Source organism: Symphalangus syndactylus, chromosome 10 (genome assembly GCF_028878055.3).
Source record: "Symphalangus syndactylus isolate Jambi chromosome 10, NHGRI_mSymSyn1-v2.1_pri, whole genome shotgun sequence".
Taxonomy (NCBI): domain Eukaryota; kingdom Metazoa; phylum Chordata; class Mammalia; order Primates; family Hylobatidae; genus Symphalangus; species Symphalangus syndactylus.
This window is the reverse complement of record NC_072432.2, coordinates 134310358-134324690: the sequence shown is the minus strand read 5'-3', so window position 1 is coordinate 134324690 and position 14333 is coordinate 134310358. Positions and strand designations below refer to the sequence as shown.

Genomic DNA, 14333 nt, shown 5'->3' with positions numbered 1-14333 from the left:
TGAACACAACCTACAAAGAACAATTTAATGTTTTCTCATAACATAATCAAATTAAAAAGGAAGAATACTAGAAAGGATTATCACATGTCATTCTTCAAAGAGAATGATTTTTCAATTTAATTCAGTTCCTTGGGTAAGTCACGACTTTTCATTTCACCACAAAAGCCGCCTGTGGGCCCACCTTGCTGAGCTTTCCCTGTACCCAGGGCTTTGACTGCCTTGGCCAGCCCCTTTCTTTCCCTTTCCTCTTCCTGACCAGTGATCCTGGCAGAATCAGAAATGTTGGTTTCCACAGTACGAGAGTGGCTGGCAGGGAGAACTCAGTCCTCAGCCAGAGGAATGCTGGCCGAGGTGGGGAAATCTCGTGCCCTGAGACAGATCCCACATTGGGCAGCCATCTGCTATGGGCCTGGGTGGGCCCATGTCCAGGACGTCCTCCAGCCTGGCATTGCCCTTAACCCTGAGTGCCCTAGGGCCTTGCTACGGAAAGTGTGATCCCTGGACTAGCATTGTCAGCATCACCTGGGGGCTTGCTAGAAATGCACAATCTCGGGCCCTCCCTAGCGCCTCTGAATCAGACACTGCATTTTAACAAGGTCCCGAGGGATTTGTGTAGACATCAGAGTTTGAGAACCACTGTTCTAGCTGGAATTACCTGGGCTGTGCAATCAGAAGGTCAAGGTTGGGTTATCTGTTGTTCTGCTTACTATGTGACATTAGATAAGGCACTTAACCTTACAGAGAATTGGCCTCTTTCTCCACGCAATAGGATAATAAAAATGCCTGCCCTAGTGACCTTATGTGGTTTTAATGAAGCTCAAAAAAAATGCAGGTGAAAGTGGTTTTCGGCAGTGGTGAGCAAAGGCGCCCACCTGGGAACCGTCTCTTGCCTGCAGGGAGATAAGGAGTGTGCTCCAGAATGTAAACCCATGCGCTGCTTCCTTCACTGAGACAGTCTTGCTATCAATAATAATAATAAAAACGAAAATCGGCTAAATAAACAGTGCACAGTGACATCGTTGATTTACTTTTGAGGCACGCTCCTTCATCTCATTGTGCAATTATAATGTCTTGCAAACCAGTGCACTGCAAAACCATGACACACAGGTGCATTACTTTTTAAAATTTTTATGGGTAGAGACAGGGTCTTACTCTGCTCCAGACCATAGTGCAGTGGTACGATCAGAGCTCACTGCAGCCTCCAACTCCTTAGCTCAAGCCATCTTCCCACCTCAGCCTCCTGAGTAGCTACAGGCATGCACCACCATGCCCAGTTAATTTTTTATTTTTATTTTTTGTAGAGATAGGGTCTAGCTATGTTGCCCAGGCTGGTCTCAAACTCCTGGCCTCAAGTGATCCTCACACCTCAGCCTCCCAAAGTGTTGGGAATACAGGCATGAGCACTGTGCCCTGCCAACTTTTTATATCTTAATTTTGGAACATACCTTCACATATAGTATCATGTTTGATCCACCTAACAACTTCGAGAAATGAACAAGAGAGACGCTATTATCCACTTTTAATGACGTAAAAGATACAGAAGGAAGTCTAGGTCATGGAATATGTTGCCTTGGGTCACACAGGTAGTTAACAACGGAGTGAGGACTGTCCCACATCCTCAAGTCCCTTGCCAGGTGCATGTCCCTTAAACCACCCTGCCTAATGCCGGCAAGGCCCAGAGGGCAGCACTTGGCCCAGTTGCACTGGGAAAGAAAAGGGGCCGTTGTTTCTTTTTCTTTATGAAAAATTTGGGTTTTTGGCTCTTATTGCAGGGAGGAAGAAATTAGAATCTTTCATTTCCTTACCCAGCCTTCCAGTTATTCTCTTCCTGTCCAGCAGTTTGTCAAAGCATAACAGAAAACAGATGGTGAAAAAAGATGGACATATAGAGGCTATGCAAGCCTGAGGAGCTGTCTCCAAATCAAATGGATTTTCTTTGTTTGTTTGTTTGTTTACCTAAATTGCTCCTGGGTGATGCCAGCCCTGCTCATTGGGTGTCCAGCTGGCCAAGAACCAGACTCAGCCCCTGCTTGTGTGTTGATATTTTCAGCTCAGCATTCCTGTAACCAGGCTCTGGGTGGCTTCTTCTGTTTCAGAATGGCTACACCCCTTTGCACATCGCTGCCAAGCAGAACCAGGTGGAGGTGGCCCGTAGTCTGCTGCAGTATGGGGGCTCAGCAAACGCTGAGTCGGTGCAAGGTGTGACGCCCCTTCACCTGGCCGCCCAGGAGGGCCACGCAGAGATGGTGGCTCTGCTGCTCTCGAAACAAGCCAATGGCAACCTGGGGAACAAGGTAGGCATGGCGTCTTCGGGTCTGCCCTGGAGTGCTGGATAACAATGTGTGGTGTCTGCATATTGAGCATCTATGTGTGCCCAGGTTCTGAGTTAGGGGTGTGTGTGTGTAATCCTTGGAACAGCCCTGTGTACATTTCACCTTCATTTTATAAATGAATAAACAGAGTCAGAAAGGTTGCTTATTCCCAAGGTGGCAGGATTCTGAGCCTTTCTGATGCCAAAGCCTTTGCTGATCTTTCTAAACAGATTGACTTAAGGATCTGCAGAAAGATCAATATTAAAATCCATAATACACTTTCCCAAATATAGGCCGGTGCCTACCTTCAGGAGTGCATTCTGTCATTTGGGAGTAAATATTCTATGTTCCGTGGGGGAAAGATATTTTTAAAAATACTGACCTGTACACTAGGAGTTCTCACTCCGGCGACAATAGGTATGTGAGGATAAAGCCTTCTGAAATTGCGCACACATCTGGGGAGGAAGGGCACGTGAGCAGTTTTCTGGGTGAAGCGTTCATAGTGTTTCTCAGCTTCTCAAAGGAATGTGTGACCCCCCAAAAAGACTAAAAATCACTTCTTTTTAAAATGATAGTTTTATCAAAATATAATTCACCTGGAAGTCACCCTTTCAAACTCTACAATTCAATGTTTTTTAGTATTTTTACAGAATTCAGCAGCCTATGATCTAACTCTAGAACACTTTCATGACTCCAAAAGGAAACCTCATACCAGTTAGCAGTCACTTCTCATTTCCCCCAGAGCCCCCGGTCCCTCACAACCGCAAATCTTTCAGTCTCTAGGAATTTGCCAGTTCTGGACATTTCATATACGTGGAACCATGCAATGTGAAGAACCACTTCTTTGATGATAAATGCACATAGCACACATTCAGAAAGGCAAGCATTTTCAGGGCAACTTAAGATTTCTTAAAAACCTATAGATTTTGTACAAAATCTGGCACATTTTGTACAAATTTGAACAGTTGACCCCCAGTGCGGGAACCATTCTGGTAGGACCATTATATTCATTATATCTCATGGCATTCTGGGTTCCTTCACTGCCCCACTTAATGTGAGCTTTGCAAGGAGACAGTAAGGTGACTGGAAACCCACTCTGTCATCCACACGCCACCCTCACAAGGCAGATTATTGGTGTTAGCTCAAGAATGAGGCAGAGCGCCCGCCTGAGAGGCTGACACAGTCACTCCTCAACCGAGGGCTGTTCTCATTTGAGCCACCCCCACCTGCCTGCAGGAGAGGCCCACCAGTTCTGGCTGCAGCGGCGTGTGGTGGGGCGTCATGACTGCCCACAAGCCTCTGGTCAGCCTGCGGGGTGTGCAGAAGGCAGAGGAGGGCAAGTGGAGTCCTGCAGAGGGGACACCGTCTGTGCCTGCAGAGAAATCCAGCTTTGTTGGTCCCACGTTAGCAAAGGGTATTGAGGCAAAGGGTACTGAGGCAAAGTCCAGGGGAGAGAAGAATTTTCTGACATTTTCCTGTGGGTGCCCACATATCAAACAACATCTCTGATACCTTACCGCCTTCCTGAGGAAGCTGTGATGCCACATGCAAGAATATGGTCCGTTCACCCCTGGCGGGATGCTCTGCCCTCTTGACCATGCCAGCACTGGCTGTGCAGTGATAACAGTATGGTTCATTACTTATTTATTTATTTAAGATGGAGTCTTGCTCTGTCACCCAGGCTGAAGTGCAGTGGTGCAATCTTGGCTCACTGCAACCTCTGCCTCCCAGGTTCAAGTGATTCTCCTGCCTCAGCCACCCAAGTAGCTGGGATTACAGGCATGAGCCACCACGCCCTGCTTATTTTTGTATTTTCAGTAAAGATGGGGGTCTCACCATGTTGGCCAGGCTGGTCTCAAACTCCTGACCTCAGGTGATCCACCTGCCTCGGCCTTCCAAAGTGGTGGGATGACAGGCATGAGCCGCCGCGCCCAGCCATTTAAACAGTACTGTGTGCCTCTCAATGTGCTTCACCTGTGCTTTCTCCAGCGCTCCTCACCTTGCCCCTGAGATGGATCCATGATAACCCCTATTGTCTAGATTAGGAAACCAAGGCTACAGGGCTCTGAAATTCACCATGGAAATGGGGCATTCTTTATTGGGAAGTCCATAAAGCACCAACAATGGGAAAGTGCCATAAAGTTCATCTAGATCAGAAGTCAGCAAACTATGGGCCCGTGGGACAAATCGGGTCCACCACTTGTTTGTGTAAATAAAGTTTTATTGGAACACAGCCATGCCCATTCATTTAAATGTTAGTCATACAGAGACATGGCCAAAAATATTGATGATCTGGCCCTTAACAGAAAAAGTTGCCAACCCCTGGTCTAGTGTAACCACTTTACTTTTTAGATAAGGACATTGGGGCCCAGAACAAGAAGAGCTTTGCCTGGAGCCAAATAACTAGTTGGTGACTGCAAAGTCAGCTTCAGCTCCCAGACCTCAGAGCTCTTTCCTTGTGGCCTGGAATTCTTTACTTGCTAGAAGGTGATGAACGTCTTTTTCTTTGCAGAGCGGACTCACTCCCCTCCATCTGGTAGCACAAGAAGGCCACGTTCCAGTGGCAGATGTGCTGATCAAACACGGTGTCATGGTGGACGCCACCACCCGGGTAAGGCAGGCAGCTGGAACTTCAGTCTGTGTGGACTCCTTGCTCACACTTCAGAGTTGAATCTTCCACGGAGCTTTGAAACCCCAAAGACCTAGTGGGACATTCTTCTCTGCCACTTCCTAGGGCTGGCAGTGGAGTTTGAAAACACTACTCCTAATTATCTTACTTTCCCATTGGGGATTTTTTAAAGTTTGCTAGACCTTTGAGCCTCTGCAGTGAGAAAGTGGGAAGAATGTTTAATCATGACTCTAAGACCTGTCTAACATGAGTAGTCAGCATGTCAAAATGTCAAGTTTCCCCAGATCCACACAAAAGCTTAGCCCCTTTTCTTCCAGCACTTGGTTAAATCCAGTTCAACTTTCTTTGAACCTCTGGTGTGTGCAAGGAGCTATGTGAATGGAATCTGCCATCGAGGTGTCTGCAGTTTGGTGTGGAGGTGATTGCTAGGGACAGGAAGGAAGAGCGTAATTTGATATTTACTGTTGAGAGGAGCTGGGAGCACAGAGTGCAGAGAGGGTGTTTTCAGTTGGTGCAAGGAGGTGGGCTTCATGGAAGAAGCTACATTTTGTTTCTTTTCCCCCCAAGGGAACCATATTAAAAGGAAGGGACAGTGACAGTACCAGGATCTCCCGCCCCCTCCAGAGTAGCACAGAAATGCCGGCAACAATGTTATGCTGAAGTCACCCTGAGAAAAGTCTGGAAACTGTTTTGTCTCCAACTGCCTGCAGCTTCCACAGGAATCTGCTTAAAATCCAAGAATGTTCTGGATCTTTGAGGCTTCACTTGCGGGCCCCATTTAGTCTTTTGGGGTCCTGCACAGAGACACCCTGTCCTGTGGGTTAGAATGGCCTTGAGGATCCCAAAGCCATCCCATTATGGGAAGGACCTGTGCTTGGGCGGTCTCTGGAATCTGGCAGCAGCTTCCCGGGACACTTGGGACCAAGGAGCTCAGAGGGCCTTGGCCTGCCGGCCCATGGGAGGCATTACCACAAAATTCAGCAGGACCGACTCCTTGAACAGCCCAGACTCACATGAGCAAATGTCCCAAGCCCATGCATTTCAATAAGCAATGACTAGTTCCCGTAAATTCCATCACACCACAACTAAGTCACTTGGATAGCCTTTTGGGGGTTTTTCAATGGGATTTCAGCTTTCTAATGGAAAAAGCCTGTTGTCATTGGAGTGACCATGACCCTACATCCCCATCTGCCCTCATCTTAGCACCCTTCCCAGGCCTGAAGGCTGTTTCTTCCTTCTTGAAATAGCTCCCCTGGGATTCTGTGAGGCTGCTCTCTCAGGGTTTCCCTCCTCCCTCTTTTCTGCCTCTGCCTCACTCCTTCGGCCCCACTTTTCACCCTCCACTTTATCCTGGGGGACCTCCCTCACCTCCATAGCTCTCAGATCTCCCATGCACTGACTACCCCAGCATAGCCCTCTTCTCGCGGTTCAGTGTCCATTTTCCAGCTGCCCGCTTGACGTCTCCCCTTGGGTCTCCCACAAGCATCTCAGCCTGGTGGTCTCTGCCCAGCAGCAGCCATTCAGCTTGTCAATGTCAGCCTTCAAGGGGCTCCCTGTCCATTCTGTCTTTGAATCGGCTGCTTTGGGAAGGATTTCATGTGATGCCCAGCTCAGGAGAGGAGGTCACTCCTTCTCATCTGCTTTTCAGATGGGCTACACTCCCCTCCATGTGGCCAGTCACTATGGAAACATCAAGCTGGTGAAGTTTCTGCTGCAGCACCGGGCAGATGTCAATGCCAAGACCAAGGTACAGGGGTGCCCCAGCCCCGACTCCTGTGCTGACCTTTCTCCATGCCACATCAGGGTGCAGCCAGAGCTGCTCTGGGAGTACTAGGGGCTCCACCACAGTTTTCACCATGGACCCTGAAGGAAGAAAGGGGGAAAATGCATTTTATTAACATCCCACTTCGAAGATGGACAGGCACTATCATGTGTGGGCAGGTCTCTGCCTAATGGCTGGCTAGCCCTGCCAAAATGTCTGCTTGCTTTGCAGCTAGGATACAGCCCCCTGCACCAGGCAGCCCAGCAGGGACACACAGACATCGTGACTCTGCTTCTGAAAAACGGTGCTTCCCCAAACGAGGTCAGCTCGGTGAGTACACTCTCTCTCCTGAGTTTAGAAAACTGCTCCCCATGGCAGCAGCCCTGTGTGATCTCCCCTAACCATAGAGGTTAATGCACATGTCTGGGGCCTGGACGGGGCTGCAGCACCCTAAAGCCACAGCTACCTTGGATACCCTGGGGATGGGGTGCTGTGATCAGTTCCTCTTTCTGGTGAATTGATCATTTTCCTTTTAAGCACCATTTACCCTCCTCTTTTATGTTTATTAAAATGTTCTTCTTGAATGTGAGTGCAGTGGCTCACACCTGTAATCACAGCACTTTGGGAGGCTAAGGTGGGAAGATTGCTTGAGGGCAGGAGTTCAAGACCAGCCTGGGCAACACAGTGAGTGCCTGAATCTACAAAAAAATTTTTTTTAATTATGTGGGTGTGGTGACACGTATTAGCTATAGTCCCAGCTAATTGGGAGGCTGAAGTGGGAGGATAGCCTGAGTCCAGGAGGTCAAGGCTGCAGTGAGCTGTGATTGTGCCACTGCAGTTCAGTGTCCATTTTCCAGTTGCCCACTTGACTTCCAGCCTGGAAGACAGAGCAAGACCTTGTGTCTTAAAATATATGTGTGTGTGTATATATATATATATACACACACACACACGTACATATACATATGTATATGCACACACACACATACATACCATATATATAAATACTTGTTGAAACCCATTCTAAAATATGTGAAACTGTTTTCAGTATGGTACAAGTGAACATAGTTAAATGTCCTGGGTGGTTCTTGATCTTTCAGGGCTTGAGGTTATCTTTAGTGACATCAGCAATCATCGTTCAGTATGAGCTTCCTCATCTGACCATGCGGAGGTTCTGTGAAATTATCTCTGTGTCTGCTTCTATCTCTGAAATAATGTGGACCCTTGGCTGGGTGCGGTGGCTTATGCCTGTGATCCCAGCACTTTGGGAGGCCAAGGCAGGTGGATCACTTGAGGTCAGGAGTTCGAGACCAGCCTGGCCAACACTCCAGGGCGAAACCCTGTCTCTACTAAAAATACAAAAAAAAATTAGCCGAGTGAGGTGACAGGCACATGTAGTCCCAGCTACTCGGGAGGCTAAGGCACAAGAACCACTTGAGTCCAGGAGGCAGAGGTTACAGTGAGCCTAGATCGCGCCACCGCACTCCAGCCTGGGTGACAGAGGGAGACTCTGTCTCACAGACACACACAAAAGTGGACTCTTGATTGTAGATGGGGTTGCAGAAATTGCAACTGCAGCTGGGCTTGAATCTGAACGGAGCCCAAGGCACATCCTAGAAGTAGAGAAGTCAAAAGAAAAATCAAGCCTCAGTATCCATTTATGGTCACCTAGCTCTTTCTCTTTGAATCAAAGTAGAAAATATGCCCTGTATTTCTGGTGATTTGTGATTTCTGAGTATTCTGATTAGAGTTCATTGAAGTATATGAATTAATTCAACTATTTTAATACCCCATCACTGACACCAAGAACAGACTTTGGGAGCAGCAAGCAGCCTCCTTCTGTCCTCATCTTCCTAAAATTGCATCTGGCAACTTCCTGACCTCCTTCCCAGTGGGTTCCCACTTAGCAGAGCCTGACTTCTCCTTGGGAGATTTCCTCTGCTGGGTTGCAAGGCCCCACACTTGACGCTGCAGATCAAAAGCACCGCTGCCCTCCCTCCTCCCACACCCGTCTCTGTGGGTACTGCTGCTAACACACACCTAGGCACACACACGTGCAGGGATCTCTTTCTGGGCCCCACGGTGACGTCTGTCCACTCAGGTCCTCCTGAACAACTAGAAGGTGAACTCGACCTGTATCTAGGGAGCCAGCCCTGCCTCCTAGACTCCATCCCCTGTCTGACTGCACCCGGGCTGCTCTTTTCCCAGGATGGAACCACACCTCTGGCCATAGCCAAGCGCTTGGGCTACATTTCTGTCACCGACGTGCTCAAGGTCGTCACGGATGAAACCAGTTTTGTGGTATGTCTGCCTCTCCCCCGCACCCACCCCAGACACACTCAGCCTGGCGCACAGGCGTGCCTGGGGTTACCCTGGAAGTGGAGCCCGACAGATGGGCGCTTGTCCTCCTTCCAGCGGGGCTGTGCTGCCACCTAGCGGCCCGAGGACTCGGGGCGGGACCAGCTTTCCGGGCAGCAGTGGAGTGGAAGGGGTTTGGGGAGATGGGAAGCCAGTTTTCCCGGGTCCCATCCTAGTGGTTCCTGCCCGGCAGCTTCCAGGCTGAGCGCCTCCTCCGTCTGTTTTTCTTCATTTGGGGGAAACCCCACAGGCGTGACCAGGGAACCGCTGGGCTGGTAAAAAACGTGTGCGGCTCTAGTTTGGGTTGAATTATCTGCTTTTTCTCGTTTTAGTTAGTCAGTGATAAGCATCGAATGAGTTTCCCTGAGACAGTTGATGAGATCCTGGATGTCTCGGAAGATGAAGGTAAAGTTGGGATAATGAGCTTAGGCTGGTGGGGACAGAAGGGCTCCGGGCACCCTCCAAGGGGGCTTCCTGCCACCTGCCGGCTTTGTCCCCTTACAACACGCCCAAGCGCTGTAGATGGACACTGAAACTGGGGAGACCTGCTTTTTATAACTGTTGTCTACTGTCAAAAATACTACTCTATTAATACTTAGGTGAAGGAACATTGACTAAATTTAAAATCCCATGAAGTTTCAAAAACACATGTATGTTTGCATAGATTATGGATGTGTATTAAATTGGAGCATGGTTCTACTGAGATCAAGTCTCAGCACCATGAGGAACTGTAATAAAATTCTGCCTGGTTCTTTCTTTGTGCTTTGAACGAATACTAAGTGGATTATTCAAAATCTGTGAGAATGCCTTTTAAGCTGCACTTCTGACCACATAGTGGGTCAGTAGGTTTTGGGTTATTTCTGTGATTATGAAATTACTATAGTCTGGCTGGGTGCCTGGGTTCATGCCTGTAATCCCAGAACTTTGGGCAGCCGAGGTTGGAGGATTGCTTGAGGCTAGGAGTTCAAGACCAGCTTGGGCAATATAGGGAGACCCCCGTCTCTACAAAAAAATTAGAACTAAAAATTAGTGGGGTGTGGTGGTGCACATCTGTAGTCCGAGCTACTCCAGAGGCTGAGGTGGGAGGATTGCTTGAGTCCAGGAGCTTGAGGCTGCAGTGAGCTGTAATCACCAGCCAGGGTGACAGAGCAAGACCCTGTCTCTAAAAGAAAAAGAAAGAAATTACTATAGTCTCAGCTTGTATGAACTAGAGAATGCTTCTAGTATTTTTCCTACCCCCAACAAACCTTATTTCAGCACTAATTAGATGGAGATGTTGAGTAGTAGGACCCTCAACTCTGGGGATGTTGAATAGTGGGGTGGGCTGGATCAGCTCAGTGGTCCCTTCCATCTGGATAATTTCATGGTTGTATAACTTTGTCAACTAGAGAAGCAGAGCTTCTGGTGCTCCTTTGGATAATATATTCCTCTCGCTTTAACTACCTTCAATGTGGTCCTTCTTTCAACTCTGCTCTCCTTTGCTTTCCAGGAACTGCTCATATAACTATAATGGGTATGAAACGCTTTCTGTTTCCTGTGGTCTTTTCTCACTAGAGTGCATTTCACCCTAAGCAACCCAGATGCTCACTAATCCATTCCTGCTTTCCATCTTCCTCTGACAGCTAATAATCTGGAGCCAGGAGCTCAGCTAAACCAGGGTATTCACACCCATGAGCCCCATGCCTGGCGGGCAGCTCCTGCCTGTCCATCTCTGTGTCTGTGCCCATGCCACCGTGTTTGTGATCATAACTGCATGAGCTGTTGTTCTTCCATTCCGTCAGCTCGAGATCACAAGCCTTGGCACTCACTCCTGGGTGGCAATGACCGACCCCTCAAGATCGAGGGCCGGGGCTCCAGCTCCAGTTCAAGCTAGGAGAGAGAAACAAAGAGGCAGTCAGAGGTGCAGGCAGCCGATTGACCCGTAGTTTGAACCTCTTTGTGATGGGCTTTGGAAGTAATGAGGTTTTGGCTGCCATGGTTACAAAAAATTCTCCAGCCCTTTGAAATGAGTGGGTCCAGTTCCACTGTAGTTTATTCTTCTGTTGGTGTAGAGTGGAGAAGAGCAGTAGCAGTTCCTTCTTTGGTGCCATTGCACAGCTAAAAGGGCTGTTTTGAATTGGAACTAAGCGAACAAAGTTCTTTCTGGCTGTGTCTTTGGCCTCCTGCAAAGCCTCAGGCATCTAAGATGTCAGGAGCTGGCTGCCCTGCTCTCTATCCCAGAGCTGGAGGACCAGGACTGGGCAAAGACATTGCTCCCAGTCTCCTTGCAGCATCAAGACCTTCCCCATTCCTCAGGAGCAAGCCCCCAGAGGCGGAGTGGGAACAGAGGTTTTTTAAAAAAAGAAGGACTTTTCTTCCTCTACCCCGTCGCTCACTTGAGCTCTTGCTGTTTCAGGGGAAGAACTCATTGGCTCCAAGGCTGAGAGGCAGGATTCCAGGGATGTCGATGAAGAGAAGGAGCTGCTGGATTTTGTGCCGAAGCTAGATCAAGTGTGAGCAGTGCTCCCGGGAGGGTCCCCAGGGGTGCTGAGGTGCAGCCCTGTGGCTCAGAGCAGGGATTCCAGAGGGAGGAAGGGCACAGCAGGCCAGGCGCTGGGTGCACTGCCTGGAGAGACAGAAGGTTTGCACCTTAGGATGTGCTAGTTCGGTACCTTAGCCACTAGGGCAGGCAGAGGCCTCCGTCACACCATGCTGCCTGGATGCCTCTCTGCTCCTCTTCCAGGCTCCCCTCCTCTCCCAGGCTCCCCTCATTCACAGCCTTATATCCACACCCCCCTCCCTCTTATCCACACTCAACTTCTCATCCAAAAGTTGAGGAAGATGGCCAGGCGTGGTGGCTCACACCTGTAATCCCAGTACTTTGGGAGACTGAGGCAGGAGGATCACCTGAGGTCAGGAGTTCGTGACCAGCCTGACCAACATGGTGAAACCCTGTCTCTACTAAAAATACAAAAAAACAGCTGAGAGTGGCAGCGCATATCTGTAGTCCCAGCTACTCGGGAGGCTGAGGCAGGAGAATTGCTTGAACCTGGGAGGCGGAGGTTGCAGTGAGCCAAGATCACGCCACTGCACTCCAGCCTGGTCAACAAGAGCGAAACTCCATCTCAAAAGAGAAAAAAAAAGTTGAGGAAGATTCACATTAGAAACTAGTGCCAGGCTAAGCTCGAACTCTTGACTGTATCCCCCTGCCCCTGAGGTATGTTAGGTACAAGCCAGGGGAGATCCAGGTCTGCCTGCATGGACCACATTTCTCATTTGCCCCTGTGACTGCTGTGAGTTATCTCACTGTGGGCACAGTGTACACAGGGACATTTTGCAAAGCAATCTAATATCGACGACTTTGTAGAAACACTGAGCCCTAGGTGTTTTCTGAAAAGATAGAAGTGTCCCATGAACAAGCAGGGAGTGAAGCCACGGGGCCATTTACTCCATTTGAATTTGCTGGACATCTGTTAGAAAGAAATACAGAGCTGTAACCCTGACCATAAGCAACTTACGGACTCATTTGGTGGGATCGAAACGCACACCAAGTGGTCATGTAGCAACACAGAAAGATATATTGTTAGCCACAGCGAGGATTCTGTCAACAGGTTCTAAAGGTAGAGAAAGGGGTGACGAGTGCAGGTTGGAGTCATTGGGGAGGACTTCATGGAGGAGGAGGCGGTCCTTCCACCAGGTTGTGAAGTGCAGTCAGGCTCTGGAGTGGAAAGCCGGAGGGAGAGGCTTGGAGGCAAGAGGAAGAGGAAGCTGTGTGCACATGTGGATCAGCCCTGTGATGTTCTGGTGTTCTTGGCACGCAGGGTGGAGTCTCCAGCCATCCCCAGGATTCCCTGTGTCATGCCTGAGACAGTGGTGATCAGGTCAGAAGAACAGGAGCAGGTGAGAAGCTCCTTCTCTGTGGTTTCCCCATGTGGAGAGCATGAGTACCTGGGACAGTGATTGTTGAGGGGTGGCCTGTACATAGCACAATAGGCACTAATAGTTCACGTGCCACTCACTGTCCAACTGGCATTCCACGCTTGGACGCCTCATAATGGTGCAACATTGGCGGCGTTGGGTGGGCGGCGTCTGGGAGAGATGGTCAGATGGGGCCCTTTCCTGTGGTGGCGCAATCCTTGGATGCAGCCCAGGACAGCAGCAGTGAGAAGCCAGCGGGTCCTTGACCAGCCCACTGTCTTCAACTCTTGGCCTAGGGTAGGAACTCCAGCCAGCAGATGTTTACTGGATTCCTGCTGTGCACCCTGGACAAGGCTCGGGCAGGAGGGCTGGACACCTGCCTCCTAGGAGCCGGGGCCCAACCGGAAAGAGTGGACTCGCACGCATGAACCCAGTTAGCACAGAACCAGGAGGGACAGTGGGGGAGTGCTCCACTGTGTGGTGTGAGTGCTCACAGAGTGCAGAGCAGGGAGGCCCTAGCCAGCCCCAAGGTGGCTGGGAGCATCTGTGGAGGAGGTGAGACGTAGGGAGTGGAGAGGATTAGATCAACAAGGGCGAGGGACAAGGACGTTCTGGACCAGGGGGAAAAGCAAACGTGAAGATCTAGAGAGCACCAAGCCTGGGTTCAGGTCCTGCTGGCTGTGCCAGGGCGGCCTGGCATCCCTGTAGTTGCAGCGTTACCCTAAGGCAAGTACCTGTTGCACAGGTGAGGAGGCAGGAAGCCCCACAAGGGCAGGAGTCTGTTGTGTTCACCTCGTGGACTCCAGATGTCCACAGGGCAGGTAGCCCGCCCACAGCTAAGTGGCGAGGAGGTCACGGTGCTGGGATGCAGTGCGCACCCTAGAGGAAGTTGGCCTGCCAAGGGCAGGGCTCCCCATGGGCAGAGCTGGAGAGAAGGGGGCGGGTCTGCAGCAGGTGCAGCAGGCCTGGGGCCTGGAGCCTGGAGCCAGACTGAACAGTGAAGACTGGCTCCATCCATTCCAAGGCTCTGTCCCAGGGTCTTGAGCCAAGGAGAGGCATGGAGGTGGGAGGAAGCTCGTGCTTCTTTTTAGACCCCAGGACAGCCTTGTCTGACAGGGCAGTGGGGTCCCGTGGGAGCACTTTCTCCACGTGGCACCTGGTTTCTGGCGGCAAGGCTCTTCCAAGCCTCCACGCCCTGGCATGGCATCCAGCTGGCCCAGGAGGAGGTGGGACAGGAGGACCTTTTCTCTCTCCTCAGGCATCTAAAGAGTATGATGAGGACTCCCTCATCCCCAGCAGCCCAGCCACTGAGACCTCAGACAACATCAGCCCGGTGGCCAGCCCGGTGCATACAGGGTGAGTAGCGGGCGCAGAG

At 50.2% G+C, this 14333-nt stretch overlaps 1 protein-coding gene across 13 annotated transcripts in view; it reads left to right on the top strand.

The window, feature by feature from the left end:
* The window catches only part of ANK1 (ankyrin 1), a 241754-nt gene that overhangs the window by 182595 nt on the left and 44826 nt on the right, over positions 1–14333 (top strand). For all 13 annotated transcript variants that reach the window (XM_063610965.1, XM_063610964.1, XM_055296053.2 and 10 more), the window contains 10 exons: positions 2097–2294; positions 4825–4923; positions 6590–6688; positions 6935–7033; positions 8912–9004; positions 9394–9466; positions 10551–10574; positions 11457–11553; positions 12862–12940; positions 14217–14314. In XM_063610965.1, the coding sequence (XP_063467035.1) occupies positions 2097–2294; positions 4825–4923; positions 6590–6688; positions 6935–7033; positions 8912–9004; positions 9394–9466; positions 10551–10574; positions 11457–11553; positions 12862–12940; positions 14217–14314 (959 nt within the window). The remainder of the gene's footprint in view (positions 1–2096; positions 2295–4824; positions 4924–6589; positions 6689–6934; positions 7034–8911; positions 9005–9393; positions 9467–10550; positions 10575–11456; positions 11554–12861; positions 12941–14216; positions 14315–14333) is intronic.